Here is an 18653-nt window from a genome sequence, read left to right on the forward strand (position 1 = left end):
TCTCTCGTACAGACTCTCTCATAGGGGCTCTCTAGTACAGACTGTCTCATAGGGGCTCTCTAGTACAGACTCTCTCATAGGGGCTCTCTCGTAAGGACTCTCTCATAGGGGTTTTCTCGTACAGACTCTCTCATAGGGGTCTCTCGTAAGGACTCTCTCATAGGGGCTCTCTCATAAGGACTCTCTCATAGGGGCTCTCTTGTAAGGACTCTCTCGTAAGGAATCTCTCATAGGGGCTCTCTCGTAGGGACTCTCTCATAGGGGCTCTCTCGTAAGGACTCTCTCATAGGGGCTCTCTCGTAAGGACTCCTCTTAGGGGCTCTCTCGTAAGGACTTTCTCATAGGGGCTCTCTCGTAGGGACTCTCATGGGGACTCTCTCTCGTGGGGGCTCTTTCTCATAGGAACTCTCATGGGGACTGTCTCGTAGGGACTCTCATGGGGACCCCCACCCCGCACCCCCCTAGCCATAGACTAATGTACAGGTTATGCTGTTTAGCCCCCCCCCCACCTTGCACCCCCCTAGCCATAGGCTAATGTACAGGTTATGGTGTGTAGCCCCCCCACCCGCACCCCCCTAGCCATAGGCTAATGTACAGGTTATGGTGTGTAGCCCCCCCACCCGCACCCCCCTAGCCATAGGCTAATGTACAGGTTATGGTGTGTAGCCCCCCCACCCCGCACCCCCCTAGCCATAGGCTAATGTACAGGTTATGGTGTTTAGCACCCCAGCACCCCGCACCCCCCTAGCCATAGGCTAATGTACAGGTTATGGTGTGTAGCCCCCCCACCCGCACCCCCCTAGCCATAGACTAATGTACAGGTTATGGTGTGTAGCCCCCCCACCCGCACCCCCCTAGCCATAGACTAATGTACAGGTTATGGTGTGTAGCCCCCCCACCCCGCACCCCCCTAGCCATAGACTAATGTACAGGTTATGGTGTGTAGACCCCCCACCCCGCACCCCCCTAGCCATAGACTAATGTACAGGTTATGGTGTGTAGCCCCCCCACCCCGCACCCCCCTAGCCATAGACTAATGTACAGGTTATGGTGTGTAGCCCCCCACCCGCACACCCCTAGCCATAGGCTAATGTACAGGTTATGGTGTGTAGCCCCCCCACCCCGCACCCCCCTAGCCATAGGCTAATGTACAGGTTATGGTGTGTAGCCCCCCCACCCCACACCCCCCTAGCCATAGGCTAATGTACAGGTTATGGTGTGTAGCCCCCCCACCCGCACCCCCCTAGCCATAGGCTAATGTACAGGTTATGGTGTGTAGCCCCCCCACCCGCACCCCCCTAGCCATAGGCTAATGTACAGGTTATGGTGTGTAGCCCCCCCACCCCGCACCCCCCTAGCCATAGGCTAATGTACAGGTTATGGTGTTTAGCACCCCAGCACCCCGCACCCCCCTAGCCATAGGCTAATGTACAGGTTATGGTGTGTAGCCCCCCCACCCGCACCCCCCTAGCCATAGACTAATGTACAGGTTATGGTGTGTAGCCCCCCCACCCGCACCCCCCTAGCCATAGACTAATGTACAGGTTATGGTGTGTAGCCCCCCCACCCCGCACCCCCCTAGCCATAGACTAATGTACAGGTTATGGTGTGTAGACCCCCCACCCCGCACCCCCCTAGCCATAGACTAATGTACAGGTTATGGTGTGTAGCCCCCCCACCCCGCACCCCCCTAGCCATAGACTAATGTACAGGTTATGGTGTGTAGCCCCCCCACCCCCCTAGCCATAGAACAAAGGGGAGCTTGCCATGCTTTGCCTCTTAGCTATGCGCAGCATTTAAAGCATTCCCCGCCAAACTCAGCCCTTACCTCCCGGCACCTCTCCTCCTCTTAGAAGTCAGAATAGAGGGATTATCTGCAGAATAAACTGATTTCAATAGCAACTACACTTAAAAACAACTATAACTCCAGTGCAAATGGGGAATAAATTGGATTTTCTTTCTTTATGGAAAATATTATTTTTCCGTTTGAGTCCCCTTTAAGGAGTCTCCCAGCCTGTCAGACCCCGAGCATGTTAGTGTAAGTGCCAGTATTAGGTGTGGGGTTATAGAATGGAGCGGGGCTGTTACACATTCACTGGAGCGGGGGGATAGAGAGTGTCACAGGGTGCGGGGAGTTCCAGGGGTTCCATATGGAGGTGTCTGGAAACCATTTGGAATCCCTGCGCGCTCATCATATGTCTGCTGTGTCGTGACTCGGGGAGGGGGGGGGGATTGGTGTTTATTGCTCCTACGGCGCTAAAATATATACACTGCTGTCTTGGGAAACTCACGTGTTCTGAACCCGATCCAGCAGGAACGTCAGCAGGAAGCGAGCGGCTTCTTATTGGCACCAACATCTGTTTCCCAGTACAAACAGCACCACCTGGGGGCGGGTTAGTTTCACCCGGCACCTCGTCACATAGCTGTATTGTGTGGCAGGAACAACATATTAGAGAGAGCGTTTGGCCCCACAGCCTTTGGCACAAGGCATGTAAGTCTGAACATTCTGGCATTCTGGGACAATCTCCTCGTGCCCAGCAGAAACTGGGCTTATTGCAAGTCAATCCCTTGGTCAGTAAGTAAAGATTTACGTGAAATCGCCTGTCCAGGATATTTGGTTTCTTGGTCAATGTGTGAAGCTCTGGTTGGGCAGTCTAGGATAGTTGGTTTGTAGGCCAATGTGAGAGCACTTAGGAGATGTCTCCAGTCTAGGATAGTTGGTTTGGAGGCCAATGTGAGAGCCCTTAGGAGATGTCTGCAGTCTAGGATAGTTGGTTTGTAGGCCAATGTGTGAGCTCTTAGGAGTTGCCTCCAGTCTAGGATAGTTTGTTTGTATTCCAGTGTGTGGCCTTTGTAGGAGATGTCTCCAGTCTAGGATAGTTTGTTTGTAGGCCAATGTGTGGGCTCTTAGGAGATGTCTCCAGTCTAGGATAGTTGGTTTGTAGGCCAATGTGTGGGCTCTTAGGAGATGTCTCCAGTCTAGGATAGTTGGTTTGTAGGCCAATGTGTGGGCTCTTAGGAGATGTCTCCAGTCTAGGATAGTTGGTTTGTAGGCCAATGTGTAGGCTCTTAGGAGATGTCTCCAGTCTAGGATAGTTTGTTTGTAGGCCAATGTGTAGGCCCTTAGGAGATGTCTCCAGTCTAGGATAGTTTGTTTGTAGGCCAATGTGTAGGCCCTTAGGAGATGTCTCCAGTCTAGGATAGTTTGTTTGTAGGCCAATGTGTAGGCCCTTAGGAGATGTCTCCAGTCTAGGATAGTTGGTTTGTAGGCCAATGTGTGGGCTTCTAGGAGATGTCTGCAGTCTAGTATAGTTGGTTTGTAGGCCAATGTGTGGGCTCTTAGGAGATGTCACCATCTAGGTATCTAGTATTTAGGTCATTCTGCGAGGCTTTAGGACAGCTCTTTAGTCAGGAATAATTTATTTACTAAACCAAAGTGTGCTGTCTTATGAGATGCCTACAGTCTATTGTATCTAGGTGGGTCTTAAAGGGTTAGGATATTTGCTTTCTAGTGTGTGAGGCTTTAGGTGGGCTTTTTGGTCTGTGAATGTCTTAGAGAAGCTGGCCAGTCTAGGACAGTTGTTTTTTTTTATTGGTACAGGGGGCCTTGAGTCTCTGGCCCGGTGCCGTAAGGGATTACTGGTTACAAGCTTCTGGCTGCCGGATTAAGGTTCCTTTGAGTTCTAGAGCACTGTCTCTTTGCTTAAGAGCCGGTTTTGCAGTCTCTGCGCCGGGGTAGTGATCCCTCTCTTGTGCTGAGTGACTCACGCCGAGCTTATGTAACCTCTTCCGCTTCTTGGCCAACGTCCCTTCCTTCTGCCTAAATACAGTCTGTAGCACAGGCCCACAGTGCTCACCCACCCAATGGGGAGCTCACCATCTATTCAGCTTTCTATGTTTCTTTCCCACATTGCCCTCGCCAATAATGAAAAGGGGCTATTAGAATGGGGTTATTGCCCCAGAGTACTGGATGTTACTATAATATTTTATGTACAAAGGACTGTTCCTGCTGAATTGTGCTTAGTACAGGGGAATCCCTATGTGCCATAGTTTTATGGTATCCCTCTGTACAGGCTATGAGCAAACTTAGGGGGCTGTTCCTGCTGAATTGTGCTTAGTACAGGGGAATCCCTATGTGCCATAGTTTTATGGTATCTCTCTGTACAGGCTATGAGCAAACTTAGGGGGCTGTTCCTGCTGAATTGTGCTTAGTACATGGGGAATCCCTATGTGCCATAGTTTTATGGTATCTCTCTGTACAGGCTATGGGCAAACTTAGGGGGCTGTTCCTGCTGAATTGTGCTTAGTACAGGGGAATCCCTATGTGCCATAGTTTTATGGTATCTCTCTGTACAGGCTATGGGCAAACTTAGGGGGCTGTTCCTGCTGAATTGTGCTTAGTACAGGGGAATCCCTATATGCCATAGTTTTATGGTATCTCTCTGTACAGGCTATGGGCAAACTTAGGGGCTGTTCCTGCTGAATTGTGCTTAGTACAGGGGAATCCCTATGTGCCATAGTTTTATGGTATCTCTCTGTACAGGCTATGGGCAAACTTAGGGGGCTGTTCCTGCTGAATTGTGCTTAGTACAGGGGAATCCCTATGTGCCATAGTTTTATGGTATCTCTCTGTACAGGCTATGGGCAAACTTAGGGGGCTGTTCCTGCTGAATTGTGCTTAGTACAGGGGAATCCCTATGTGCCATAGTTTTATGGTATCTCTCTGTACAGGCTATGGGCAAACTTAGGGGGCTGTTCCTGCTGAATTGTGCTTAGTACAGGGGAATCCCTATGTGCCATAGTTTTATGGTATCTCTCTGTACAGGCTATGGGCAAACTTAGGGGGCTGTTCCTGCTGAATTGTGCTTAGTACAGGGGAATCCCTATGTGCCATAGTTTTATGGTATCTCTCTGTACAGGCTATGGGCAAACTTGGAGGCTGTTCCTGGCTGTGGGTGCCAGTATATCAGGTATAGGACAGGGTACAGAGGTGCTGTGGGTGCCAGTATATCAGGTATAGGAAAGGGTACAGAGGTGCTGTGGGTGCCAGTATATCAGGAATAGGACAGGGTACAGAGGTGCTTTGGGTGCCAGTATATCAGGTATAGGACAGGGTACAGAGGTGCTGTGGGTGCCAGTATATCAGGTATAGGACAGGGTACAGAGGTGCTGTGGGTGCCAGTATATCAGGTATAGGACAGGGTACAGAGGTGTCGTGGGTGCCAGTATATCAGGTATAGGACAGGGTACAGAGGTACCGTGGGTGCCAGTATATCAGGTATAGGACAGGGTACAGAGGTGCTGTGGGTGCCAGTATATCAGGTATAGGACAGGGTACAGAGGTGTCGTGGGTGCCAGTATATCAGGTATAGGACAGGGTACAGAGGTACCGTGGGTGCCAGTATATCAGGTATAAGACCGGGTACAGAAGTGCCGTGGGTGCCAGTATATCAGGTATAGGACAGGGTACAGAGGTGTCGTGGGTGCCAGTATATCAGGTATAGGACAGGGTACAGAGGTACCGTGGGTGCCAGTATATCAGGTATAGGACAGGGTACAGAGGTGCTGTGGGTGCCAGTATATCAGGTATAGGACAGGGTACAGAGGTGTCGTGGGTGCCAGTATATCAGGTATAGGACAGGGTACAGAGGTACCGTGGGTGCCAGTATATCAGGTATAGGACAGGGTACAGAGGTGTCGTGGGTGCCAGTATATCAGGTATAGGACAGGGTACAGAGGTACCGTGGGTGCCAGTATATCAGGTATAGGACAGGGTACAGAGGTGCTGTGGGTGCCAGTATATCAGGTATAGGACAGGGTACAGAGGTGCCGTGGGTGCCAGTATATCAGGTGTAGGACAGGGTACAGAGGTGCCATGGGTGCCAGTATATCAGTTATAGGACAGGGTACAGAGGTGCCGTGGGTGCCAGTATATCAGGTGCAGGACAGGGTACAGAGGTGCCGTGGGTGCCAGTATATCAGGCTATTGTGCCTAAGGGTGGGGCAGGAGGGCCGCCCTAAAAGCCAGAATACAGAATGCCGGTGCCCATCAGTAATGGAAGGGATTGTGCTGATAGGAGGATCGGCCGGGCAGCTATTAGCCGGGGAGCAGATTCCGGCACATTACGGCACTCTGGGGTAAATGACTAAGAATCTATTACAGTAAGCATTTTATATAAGGAGCCGCAATCAGCTCGGCATAGGGAGGGAAATTGCACGCTCACCCCGGAGATTTCATTACATAACTAATTAGTGAATTAGTAGCAGGGCACTCGCTGGCATCTGCAGATCTGTGCCACGCTGCTCTCTCTCGCTGTGGCCAAATACGCAGTGCCACCATGTCTCTCACTGCATCACTGGGAGAATGCATCACTGGGGGTTCATTAGCCAGGGGCCCTCAAAAAAGAAAGGGGACAAATAGACAGACAGCTCCGGGACATAGACAGTCATGAGACAGCTGGAGATACAGCTAATAAATTGTTGGTTGCTTAGCGAGACATTTTCTTTCCTGATTCAGTAACCGTTTTGGGTTGGAGACCCCCATTTAATGGTCTTTGCAGGGAGAGAGGTCACTCTACCAGAGTGGAGACTGCATTGAGACAAGCTAGAGTGGGAGGTGAGACAGCCCTGCATCTGGGAAAGGAGAAGAACCTCATGTGCCTCGTTGGCCTTACTGACCCCATGTTGCCCCATCAAACCAGGACTTTGCTGTTGTACTTGGGACATAAATTCCCTTTTTCTTTGCCAGTCGGTCAATGTTTGGTTTTTTTAATGACGTTGAAATATTAATAATGCTGAAATAATGGTGCCAGGGCATGGTAACCCTACGTGCCCACTAATGTGCCATCCTCTTAAAGTAGTCCTGTATTGCCCAGAACTAGGTGGCAGCCGTGGTATGAATGGCAGGACCGGGTGGTATGAATGGCAGGACCGGGTGGTATGAATGGCAGGACCGGGTGGTATGAATGGCAGGACCGGGTGGTATGAATGGCAGGATCGGGTGGTATGAATGGCAGGACCGGGTGGTATGAATGGCAGGACCGGGTGGTATGAATGGCAGGACCGGGTGGTATGAATGGCAGGACCGGGTGGTATGAATGGCAGGATCGGGTGGTATGAATGGCAGGACCGGGGGGTATGAATGGCAGGATCGGGCGGTATGAATGGCAGGACCGGGCGGTATGAATGGCAGGACCGGGCGGTATGAATGGCAGGACCGGGCGGTATGAATGGCAGGACCGGGCGGTATGAATGGCAGGACCGGGTGGTATGAATGGCAGGTTGCACTTGGGGTGATCCCTGTAGGTGGTTCATGATTAATTCAGCCGGCGGCACAAACTATTTTTGCTCATTTGAGACAAGATATGACTTGTATGGAATCTTAGATATTTGGGTAACTCTCCGGTTCATGTAATTCCTCATTATATACAATAAAAACCATAGGTGGGCCCCGTATCCCATAGCTTCTATACCATAGGTAGGCCCCGTATCCCATAGCTTCTATACCATAGGTGGGCCCCGTATCCCATAGCTTCTTTACCATAGGTGGGCCCCGTATCCCATAGCTTCTTTACCATAGGTGGGCCCCGTATCCCATAGCTTCTTTACCATAGGTGGGCCCCGTATCCCATAGCTTCTTTACCATAGGTGGGCCCCGTATCCCATAGCTTCTTTACCATAGGTGGGCCCCGTATCCCATAGCTTCTTTACCATAGGTGGGCCCCGTATCCCATAGCTTCTATACCATAGGTGGGCCCCGTATCCCATAGCTTCTATACCATAGGTGGGCCCCGTATCCCATAGCTTCTATACCATAGGTGGGCCCCGTATCCCATAGCTTCTTTACCATAGGTGGGCCCCGTATCCCATAGCTTCTATACCATAGGTGGGCCCCGTATCCCATAGCTTCTTTACCATAGGTGGGCCCCGTATCCCATAGCTTCTATACCATAGGTGGGCCCCGTATCCCATAGCTTCTATACCATAGGTGGGCCCCGTATCCCATAGCTTCTATACCATAGGTGGGCCCCGTATGCCATAGCTTCTATACCATAGGTGGGCCCCGTATTCCATAGCTTCTATACCATAGGTGGGCCCCGTATCCCATAGCTTCTATACCATAGGTGGGCCCCGTATGCCATAGCTTCTATACCATAGGTGGGCCCCGTATCCCATAGCTTCTATACCATAGTGGGCCCCGTATCCCATAGCTTCTATACCATAGGTGGGCCCCGTATCCCATAGCTTCTATACCATAGGTGGGCCCCGTATCCCATAGCTTCTATACCATAGGTGGGCCCCGTATCCCATAGCTTCTATACCATAGGTGGGGCCCCGTATCCCATAGCTTCTTTACCATAGGTGGGCCCCGTATCCCATAGCTTCTTTACCATAGGTGGGCCCCGTATCCCATAGCTTCTTTACCATAGGTGGGCCCCGTATCCCATAGCTTCTATACCATAGGTGGGCCCCGTATCCCATAGCTTCTATACCATAGGTGGGCCCCGTATCCCATAGCTTCTATACCATAGGTGGGCCCCGTATCCCATAGCTTCTTTACCATAGGTGGGCCCCGTATCCCATAGCTTCTATACCATAGGTGGGCCCCGTATCCCATAGCTTCTTTACCATAGGTGGGCCCCGTATCCCATAGCTTCTTTACCATAGGTGGGCCCCGTATCCCATAGCTTCTATACCATAGGTGGGCCCCGTATCCCATAGCTTCTATACCATAGGTGGGCCCCGTATCCCATAGCTTCTATACCATAGGTGGGCCCCGTATGCCATAGCTTCTATACCATAGGTGGGCCCCGTATCCCATAGCTTCTATACCATAGGTGGGCCCCGTATCCCATAGCTTCTATACCATAGGTAGGCCCCGTATCCCATAGCTTCTATACCATAGGTGGGCCCCGTATCCCATAGCTTCTGTACCATAGATGGGCCCCGTATCCCATAGCTTCTATACCATAGGTGGGCCCCGTATCCCATAGCTTCTATACCATAGGTGGGCCCCGTATCCCATAGCTTCTATACCATAGGTGGGGCCCCGTATCCCATAGCTTCTATACCATAGGTGGGCCCCGTATGCCATAGCTTCTATACCATAGGTGGGCCCCGTATCCCATAGCTTCTATACCATAGGTGGGCCCCGTATCCCATAGCTTCTATACCATAGGTAGGCCCCGTATCCCATAGCTTCTATACCATAGGTAGGCCCCGTATCCCATAGCTTCTATACCATAGGTGGGCCCCGTATCCCATAGCTTCTATACCATAGGTGGGCCCCGTATGCCATAGCTTCTATACCATAGGTGGGCCCCGTATCCCATAGCTTCTATACCATAGGTGGGCCCCGTATCCCATAGCTTCTATACCATAGGTGGGCCCCGTATCCCATAGCTTCTATACCATAGGTGGGCCCCGTATCCCATAGCTTCTATACCATAGGTGGGCCCCGTATCCCATAGCTTCTATACCATAGGTGGGCCCCGTATCCCATAGCTTCTTTACCATAGGTGGGCCCCGTATCCCATAGCTTCTTTACCATAGGTGGGCCCCGTATCCCATAGCTTCTTTACCATAGGTGGGCCCCGTATCCCATAGCTTCTATACCATAGGTGGGCCCCGTATCCCATAGCTTCTATACCATAGGTGGGCCCCGTATCCCATAGCTTCTATACCATAGGTGGGCCCTGTATCCCATAGCTTCTTTACCATAGGTGGGCCCCGTATCCCATAGCTTCTATACCATAGGTGGGCCCCGTATCCCATAGCTTCTTTACCATAGGTGGGCCCCGTATCCCATAGCTTCTTTACCATAGGTGGGCCCCGTATCCCATAGCTTCTATACCATAGGTGGGCCCCGTATCCCATAGCTTCTATACCATAGGTGGGCCCCGTATCCCATAGCTTCTATACCATAGGTGGGCCCCGTATGCCATAGCTTCTATACCATAGGTGGGCCCCGTATCCCATAGCTTCTATACCATAGGTGGGCCCCGTATCCCATAGCTTCTATACCATAGGTAGGCCCCGTATCCCATAGCTTCTATACCATAGGTGGGCCCCGTATCCCATAGCTTCTGTACCATAGATGGGCCCCGTATCCCATAGCTTCTATACCATAGGTGGGCCCCGTATCCCATAGCTTCTATACCATAGGTGGGCCCCATATCCCATAGCGTCTATACCATAGGTGGGCCCCGTATCCCATAGCCCCATATCCCATAGCTTCTATACCATAGGTGGGCCCCGTATCCCATAGCCCCTTTCCCATAGCTTCTATACCATAGGTGGGCCCCGTATCCCATAGCCCCATATCCCATAGCTTCTATACCATAGGTGGGCCCCGTATCCCATAGCTTCTATACCATAGGTGGGCCCCGTATCCCATAGCTTCTATACCATAGGTAGGCCCCGTATCCCATAGCTTCTATACCATAGGTAGGCCCCGTATCCCATAGCTTCTATACCATAGGTAGGCCCCGTATCCATAGCTTCTATACCATAGGTGGGCCCCGTATCCCATAGCTTCTATACCATAGGTGGGCCCCGTATCCCATAGCTTCTATACCATAGGTGGGCCCCGTATCCCATAGCTTCTATACCATAGGTGGGCCCCGTATCCCATAGCTTCTATACCATAGGTAGGCCCCGTATCCCATAGCTTCTATACCATAGGTAGGCCCCGTATCCCATAGCTTCTATACCATAGGTGGGCCCCGTATCCCATAGCTTCTATACCATAGGTGGGCCCCGTATCCCATAGCTTCTATACCATAGGTGGGCCCCGTATCCCATAGCTTCTATACCATAGGTGGGCCCCGTATCCCATAGCTTCTATGCCATAGGTGGGCCTCGTATCCCATAGCTTCTATACCATAGGTGGGCCCCGTATCCCATAGCTTCTATACCATATATAATAAAACTTGGGGCCATGGTGGCCACTGTAGAAGGGCAGCACATTCATTGTTATGTACCCACCACAGGGTGGCGCTGTGATGCCCTGATGTCTCAGTTGTCTCTTTCTTCCGCAGAATGATTGAAGAGAGTGGCAAAAGGAGGAGGACGATGGCGGAGAAGCGGCAGCTCTTCATGGAAATGAGTATGGGGGTTTTTTTTTTGAGGGGAATCCTCTATACGTGCCCTTTGGTTCTTACTGTGCAACTTGTCTAACCATTTACCATTTCCCTCTATAGGGGCGCAGAACTTCGACGTCATTAGACTTTCGACGTATCGGACGGCCTGCAAACTCCGATTTGTGCAGAAACGGTGTAACCGTAAGTTATGCCTCGCCATACCCTTCCTAGCCATACCCCTGCCTGGCCATACCCCTGCCTGGCCATACCCCTGCCTATCCATACCCCTGCCTGGCCATACCCCTGCCTATCCATACCCCTGCCTAGCCATACCCCTGCCTAGCCATACCCCTGCCTAGCCATACCCCTGCCTAGCCATACCCCTGCCTGGCCATGCCCCTGCCTAGCCATGCCCCTGCCTAGCCATACCCCTGCCTGGCCATACCCTTCCTAGCCATACCCCTGCCTGGCCATACCCTTCCTAGCCATACCCCTGCCTGGCCATGCCCCTGCCTAGCCATGCCCCTGCCTAGCCATACCCCTGCCTGGCCATACCCTTCCTAGCCATACCCCTGCCTATCCATACCCCTGCCTAGCCATACCCCTGCCTGGCCATGCCCCTGCCTAGCCATGCCCCTGTCAAGCCATACCCCTGCCTATCCATACCCCTGCCTAGCCATGCCTCTGTCTAGCCATACCCCTGCCTGGCCATACCCCTGCCTGGCCATGCCCCTGCCTGGCCATACCCCTGCCTATCCATACCCCTGCCTAGCCATATCCTTCCTAGCCATGCCCTTGCCTAGCCATACCCCTGCCTGGCCATACCCCTGCCTAGCCATGCCCCTGTCTAGCCATGCCCCTGTCTAGCCATACCCCTGCCTAGCCATACCCCTGCCTGGCCATGCCCCTGCCTGGCCATGCCCCTGCCTAGCCATGCCCCTGCCTAGCCATGCCCCTGCCTAGCCATATCCTTCCTAGCCATGCCCTTGCCTAGCCATACCCCTGCCTGGCCATACCCCTGCTCATATCCTGTGGAACCTGTATCTCCTAAAGATAAGTCTGCACAGCTGAGCAACTACTTCATGGGAAAAGGAAAACATGGGCCTAATATTCTTTAGAATCCTTGATACAGTGACAGTGCTTTGCACAAGGAGAGACAAAAGGAGGCCATGCCTGCAGGAGTGTTTGCCCAGTAATGCCTTAGGGATCTGCGATGCTGCCGGGCGTGCCAGCCAGGAGTGTTACAGCCACCCAGGCAACATCTCCAGCAACATCATTTATATTCTGCGCACAGCCTTTTATTGTGTATTCTGTGTGCAGCCAGGAGTGCTACCCACCGGGGTTACCTGGGAATGGGATCCCGTGCCTACTGGGAGTTGCCTCACAGACTGCACAGAGTGCTAACCACCGGGGCTACCTGGGAATGGGATCCCGTGCCTACTGGGAGTTGCCTCACAGACTGCACAGAGTGCTACCCACCGGGGCTACCTGGGAATGGGATCCCGTGCCTACTGGGAGTTGCCTCACAGGCTGCACAGAGTGCTACCCACCCGGGCTACCTGGGAATGGGATCCCGTGCCTACTGGGAGTTGCCTCACAGGCTGCACAGAGTGCTACCCACCGGGGCTACCTGGGAATGGGATCCCGTGCCTACTGGGAGTTGCCTCACAGACTGCACAGAGTGCTACCTGTGACGTCCCTGAGCACGGGACCAGACTATGGGCACATAAGCAGCACAGGGGCAGGTAACGGTACAACACAGCTTTAATAACAAGCAATCCCTTAGGCACAAACAAGGTGTAACTGCCCAACAAAGGCACAACTGTAGGGGGTATTTGTGGCCCAGTCCCTTATATTAGTCACTTGCAGCTCCCAGGCAGCCCAGTAACAGCTCCCCTCACAGTGAGGCTCCCAGTTGCACTTCTGTAGGTGGGGGGTATAACTGGCAGATTAACTTAACTGCTGGAGTGTGACTCAGGTGCTGGAGTGTAACTCAGGGGTCAGTGCTGGGGAAATCCAATCCAAAATGAGGGGACGCCGCAGCTTATCCCACTCTGCTTTGCAGTCACCAGTTCCCACTGCAGCCTTTCCAGCAGCTTCTTTCTCAACAGCCACTTCCTCTTCCCTCTGACCTCTCTGAGCCAACTGCTTCCTGTCCCTGGGACCTCCCGGCCCCTCCCTCCTGAGCCAGCAGCTTCCACAGCTATTAGGAGTCTTTTCACATCTCTCCCCCCCCAGAGGGCGGCCGTCCGGTCTCCCCCCAGACGGGGGGAAGACCGTAGGACGCCCTTGTCCTGTACAGTCTTCACCGTCCCTTCTTGAGAGTCCATCCGCATTCCCATGGTGGCTCCCCTTGCGGTGCTGTATAGTAAAGTTGAACTGCTGCAAAGCTAGGCTCCACCTCAGCAATTTCCCATTGTCTCCAGAAACGCGTTGCAACCAGCTCAGAGGGTTATGGTCAGTTACCACAGTGAATGCACTTCCAAACAGATAGGGCTGCAGTTTCTTTAAGGCCCACACAATGGCCAGACACTCAATTGTAGCATATGCAACTTCCCGGGGAAGCAGCTTCCGGCTCAGGTATATAATGGGGTGCTCACCTCCCTTCTCATCCACTTGGGACAACACAGCACCAATCCCATAGGTGGAGGCGTCAGTGTGGACAATGAATCCCCGGCTAAAGTCAGGTGCAGACAGAACAGGGGCATTCACTAAGGCAGATTTGAGTGCAGACATGGCGGTAGCACACTCGGGTGTCCAGGTTACCACTCGTGGGCGTCTTTTACTCGTCAGATCTGTCAGGGGTTTAGCAATAGCACTGTAGTTAGGGATAAAGCGTCGGTAATACCCTGCTGTCCCCAAAAAGGCTAACACCTGTTTCTGTGTTGTGGGAGTAGGCCAGTTTACTATGACTTCAACCTTGGCCGGTTCTGGCATCACTCGCCCGCTTCCCACCCGATGACCCAAATATTGGACCTCAGCCATCCCAAAGTGGCATTTCCCTGGTTTAAGGGTAAGCCCAGCCTGCCTAATCCTTTCCAGCACCCTCTGCAGGTGCTGCACATGTTCCTCCCAGGTGTTGCTAAATATGGCTATATCATCCAGATATGCCTGAGCAAACTCTTGGCACCCCTCCAACAGCTGATTTACTACCCTCTGGAATGTCGCTGGTGCGTTTTTCATTCCAAATGGCATGACTGTAAATTGAAACAAGCCATAGGGAGTGATAAAGCCGACTTCTCTTGGTCCCCTGGTGCCAAGGGAATCTGCCAGTATCCTCGGCTTAGGTCTAGGGTGGTGAGGTATTTGGCATTCCCCAGGTGGTCAAGGAGTTCATCCACCCGGGGCATTGGGTAGGCGTCTGTAACTGTCACTTGGTTCAGTTTCCTATAGTCTACACAAAACCTAGTGCTGCCATCCTTCTTGGGAACTAATACTACTGGTGATGCCCAAGGGCTCTGAGAGGGAACAATCACCCCTAATGCCAACATTTCCTCTACTTCCTTTTTCATGGCAGCCCGTACGGATTCTGCTATCCTGTATGCTGGGGTGCGAACCGGGGCATGTCCCTCTGTATTTACTTGATGGACAACCCAATTGGTGCAGCCTGGCCGCTCAGAAAACTGATACTGAAACCTTTGGAGCAGCTGAAACAACTGCTTACTTTGCTCATTGGTTAGCTGCTCACTAATAGCAACATCCTCCAAAGTCTGAACCCCCAGTGCCTCTTGTAAGAGGTCAGGGAGAGCCTCCTCATGGCGCCCCTCTTCCAGCAGACTACAAATGGCAGCCACGGTGCCTTCTCTTTCTACGTACGGTTTCATCATATTTACATGGACCGTCTTATACTGGTCCTGGTTATCAAGAGGGGAGACCACGTAAGTAGTATCATGAATGGATTGTACCACCACATAGGGCCCTTCCCAGGCTGCTTGCAACTTGTCTGACCTCATTGGTGTCAGTAGTAACACCTTGTCCCCCGGACCGAATCGCCGGTCCCTGGCATTCCTATCATACCAAACTTTTTGTTTGGTTTGAGCAGCTGTCAGATGTTCCTTCACCAGAGCGGTCATTTTCTCTAGACGTTTACGAAATTGTAGAACATAAGGAACTACAGGAAACTCAGGGAATTGGGCTCCCCCCTCCCAGTACTCCCTTAGCAAGTCTAGGGGGCCTCGAACCCGCCTCCCATACAACAACTCAAAAGGAGAGAACCCAGTAGACTCTTGGGGAACTTCTCTATATGCAAACAAAAGACAGGGCAGAAACTTCTCCCAGTCACCTTCTCCAGCCTCCACAAAAGTTCGTAACATATTTTTAAGAGTCCCATTGAAACGCTCACACAGGCCATTAGTTTGAGGGTGGTACGGGCTTGAGCGAAGAGAGGTGACCCCACAGCGCTGCCATAGACACTGAAGTAATTGGGACATAAACTGTGGCCCTTGATCGGATAGGATCTCACTAGGAAACCCTACTCGTGAAAAAATCTGAATCAGTGCATCTGCAACGGCTGGGGCATCAATTCTCCGTAAAGCCACCGCCTCTGGGTACCGGGTGGCATAGTCTACCATTGTAAGTATATATTGCTTGCCTGTCCTGCTGGGTCGGCTAAGGGGTCCTATCAAATCAACAGCAACTCTCTGAAATGGCTCCCCTATCACTGGTAAGGGTCGCAATGTATGCTTGTTCCGCTCCCCACTTTTCCCAACCCTCTGACAGCTGTCACATGATCGGCAGAACTGTGCCACTTGTTGTGACAACCCTGGCCAATAGAAATTTTGTAGCAGGCGATAGCGCGTGCGAGAAATCCCTTGGTGCCCTGCGAGGGGTACCTCATGTGCAAGGTGCAGCAACTGGGTCCTAAATTTGGCAGGCACCAACAACTGACGGCATGCTTCCCTTTGTTTTCCTCTAGGGCTTTTGAGGACTCTATAGTACAACCCATCCTCCTGCACTATTTGTTCCCCTGCTTCGGTACCTACCACCCCTTGCCCAGCTCTGTCTCTTAATGGCTGAAGACTAGGGTCTGCTGCTTGTTCAGCCCTAAAATCCTGCCAATTACCTATGTCAAATGAGTCATCAGTCACATCTGTCTGCCCATTTACCTCCTGGACAACTGCCGGTGGCTCGCCTGACTCTGCCTGCCGCCTCGTGATGCTGCAGCAAATGTCTCCCACATCATTTCCAAGCAGGACATCAGCAGGAAGTTGATCCATGACCCCCACTTCATGCAGCACGGGCCCTTCTCCCCAGTCCAAAGTCACTTGTGCAATTGGCACCTCTCTGCGCTGTCCTCCAGCCAGAATCACTCGGGCCATTTTCCCCAGAACGATGCGATTTAACGTCACCACACTAGGTTCCGCCAGAGTTATAAAGGCACCAGAGTCCAGGAAACCTTCCACTGGGTTTCCATCTACTTGCACTGGAATCACATGGCATTTTCTCTTGGACTGATCTGCCCAGTGTATCTGCATTACTGCAAATTCGGGGGTCTCACTTAGGTTGATTTCAGGCAGGTCACACTCTGCACTTTCCTTCTGAACAGTGGCGACAGGTCGAGCAGGCGTCACCTTTGGAGCCCCTGACACAGAAGGAGATCGCTGGTTTAGAGGGCAAGAAGCTTGAAAGTGACCCAGGGCCCCGCATCGAAAGCAGCTTCTAGGTCCAGCCCCTGGTAGCGGTGGGTGGGGAGCAGCATTAGTGCCAGTGGAATGCGGATGAGAGCCTGGCAGCTCTCTTGCCCTGGGACCTGTTGTACCTGGTGCTTGGGGCCCTCTCTTTGTAGGCATCCTGGTTTCCATATACTTGTCTGCCAACTGGGCAGCTTCTTCTACTGTCTGTGGCTCACGGTCTACAACCCACTCTCGGACTCCTGGGGGGCACCGCTCCAAAAATTGCTCTTTCAGGCATAATTGCCTTAAGTCCTCCATTGTTTCAGCCCCAGACCCTTTAACCCACTTGTCAAGGGCCCTTGATAACTTGTTACCAAACTCAAGGTAAGTATCCTGGGGGGTCTTTAGCAGTGACCGGAATGTTTGCCGGTAAAACTCTGGGGTGATAGCATAACGGATCAGCAATGCTTGTTTAATCTCCTCATAGTCCAGTCTTTGTTCATCAGACAAGGCCCGAAATGTAGCGCTGGCCCTTCCAGTTAGCTTGCCAGAAAGGATTCGGGGCCAGTCCTCTTCTGAGATGTTATGGGCCCTGCACATAATTTCAAATGTCTCTAGAAAGGCATCAATGCTGTCCTGCCCTTCGTGAAATGTGGGGAAGGCAGTGGCAAGCTTCAGAATGTCTCGTGCCCGACTCTCCACTGAGGACACGGATAGCCTACCATGCTCCCCTAAGCCATGTCCTTCACTGGCCACCTCCTCCTGCACCATTTTCATCAACTCCATCTTTTCTGCCACAGTCAGCTCCTCACGGAACAATTCCAGCCTTTGTTTAAACACCTCTCCAACCCTGTCTCGGGTAGGGTTGGCTGGTGGCCCCCGGACCGCTTCAGGGGCCCCAGCAATAGCAACATCTGATGTAACAGTCTCAGCATCTGAATGTAGGAGGGGCAGCAGTAAAGCAATAATCTCTGCCTTTTTCTTCCCTTCTGGGGCTATGCCCCTTCTGCGACTCCACTTTCTCAGAGTGGCAAGGGTTAACTCCTCCAGGTTTACCCCCCACACCCTACTATGGAGCCTTCGCTGCCAGAAGATAAAATAGATCCGGTGGGGGTGCAGTTTTGAGCCGTTCCTGGCACAGATACCCCCACACACTGCAGGGTGGCACAAAAGAAAGGACCAAGTGAATGTATGCCTGCAGTTTGCCAATAAAGCACTGGAGTGGCCCAAATAGGCCAAAATAAAGTTTTTGTTATCCTCAAGGTCAAATCAGTAAGCGTGGGCTGCTCTCCCCCCGCAGGGATGTGGCACCTTGGGCACCTTGTTAGGCTAGGGGCCACTGGCACAGACACACCTTTCATCGGAGTTCTTCTATTTTCATATCTTTTATTGATCCAAGGATAAACAACATATAACCCTGTATGCTCTTATGTGTAGTCCAATATAAACATCTATACAAAGCACAGGCTTTTTATATACTCACATTATCTTCATACACTCCATGTATTAATCTCATATACTCCAAATACTCATAATATACTCAGGTTATCCTCTATACACTCTTACTCCTACTTCTACTGTTCTCAGATTGTCCGTTGTGATAGGATCTGTTATTCGGAAACACTTTATCCACAACATACATAGGTGCCATTTCCTACACTGTCCTGTTCTGTTTTATTTCCCCGATGGGATATAAAGATTCAGTGATTTGTTAGTTTCGCCTCGGCGGGGCTCCCCTCTGTCCTACCCCCATACTTACCCCCTGACCCACCCCTGTACTTACCCCTTGCGCTCTGTCCCACCTTTGTACTTACCCTCTGTCCTACCCCTGTACTTACCCCCTGCCCTCTGTCCCACCCCCATACTTACCCCCTGCCCTCTGTCCTACCCCTGTACTTACCCCCTACCCTCTGTCCCACCCCCATACTTACCCCCTGCCCTCTGTCCTACCCCTGTACTT

At 52.1% G+C, this 18653-nt stretch overlaps 1 protein-coding gene across 7 annotated transcripts in view; it reads left to right on the forward strand.

The window, feature by feature from the left end:
- The window catches only part of dtnb (dystrobrevin beta), a 108020-nt gene that overhangs the window by 28944 nt on the left and 60423 nt on the right, over positions 1-18653 (forward strand). For all 7 annotated transcript variants that reach the window (XM_031901904.1, XM_031901907.1, XM_031901906.1 and 4 more), the window contains exons 2-3: positions 11040-11107; positions 11202-11282. In XM_031901904.1, coding sequence (XP_031757764.1) covers positions 11041-11107; positions 11202-11282 — 148 coding nt within the window. In that variant the 5' untranslated portion in view covers position 11040. The remainder of the gene's footprint in view (positions 1-11039; positions 11108-11201; positions 11283-18653) is intronic.

This window comes from Xenopus tropicalis, chromosome 5, assembly GCF_000004195.4.
Source record: "Xenopus tropicalis strain Nigerian chromosome 5, UCB_Xtro_10.0, whole genome shotgun sequence".
NCBI classification, from domain to species: domain Eukaryota; kingdom Metazoa; phylum Chordata; class Amphibia; order Anura; family Pipidae; genus Xenopus; species Xenopus tropicalis.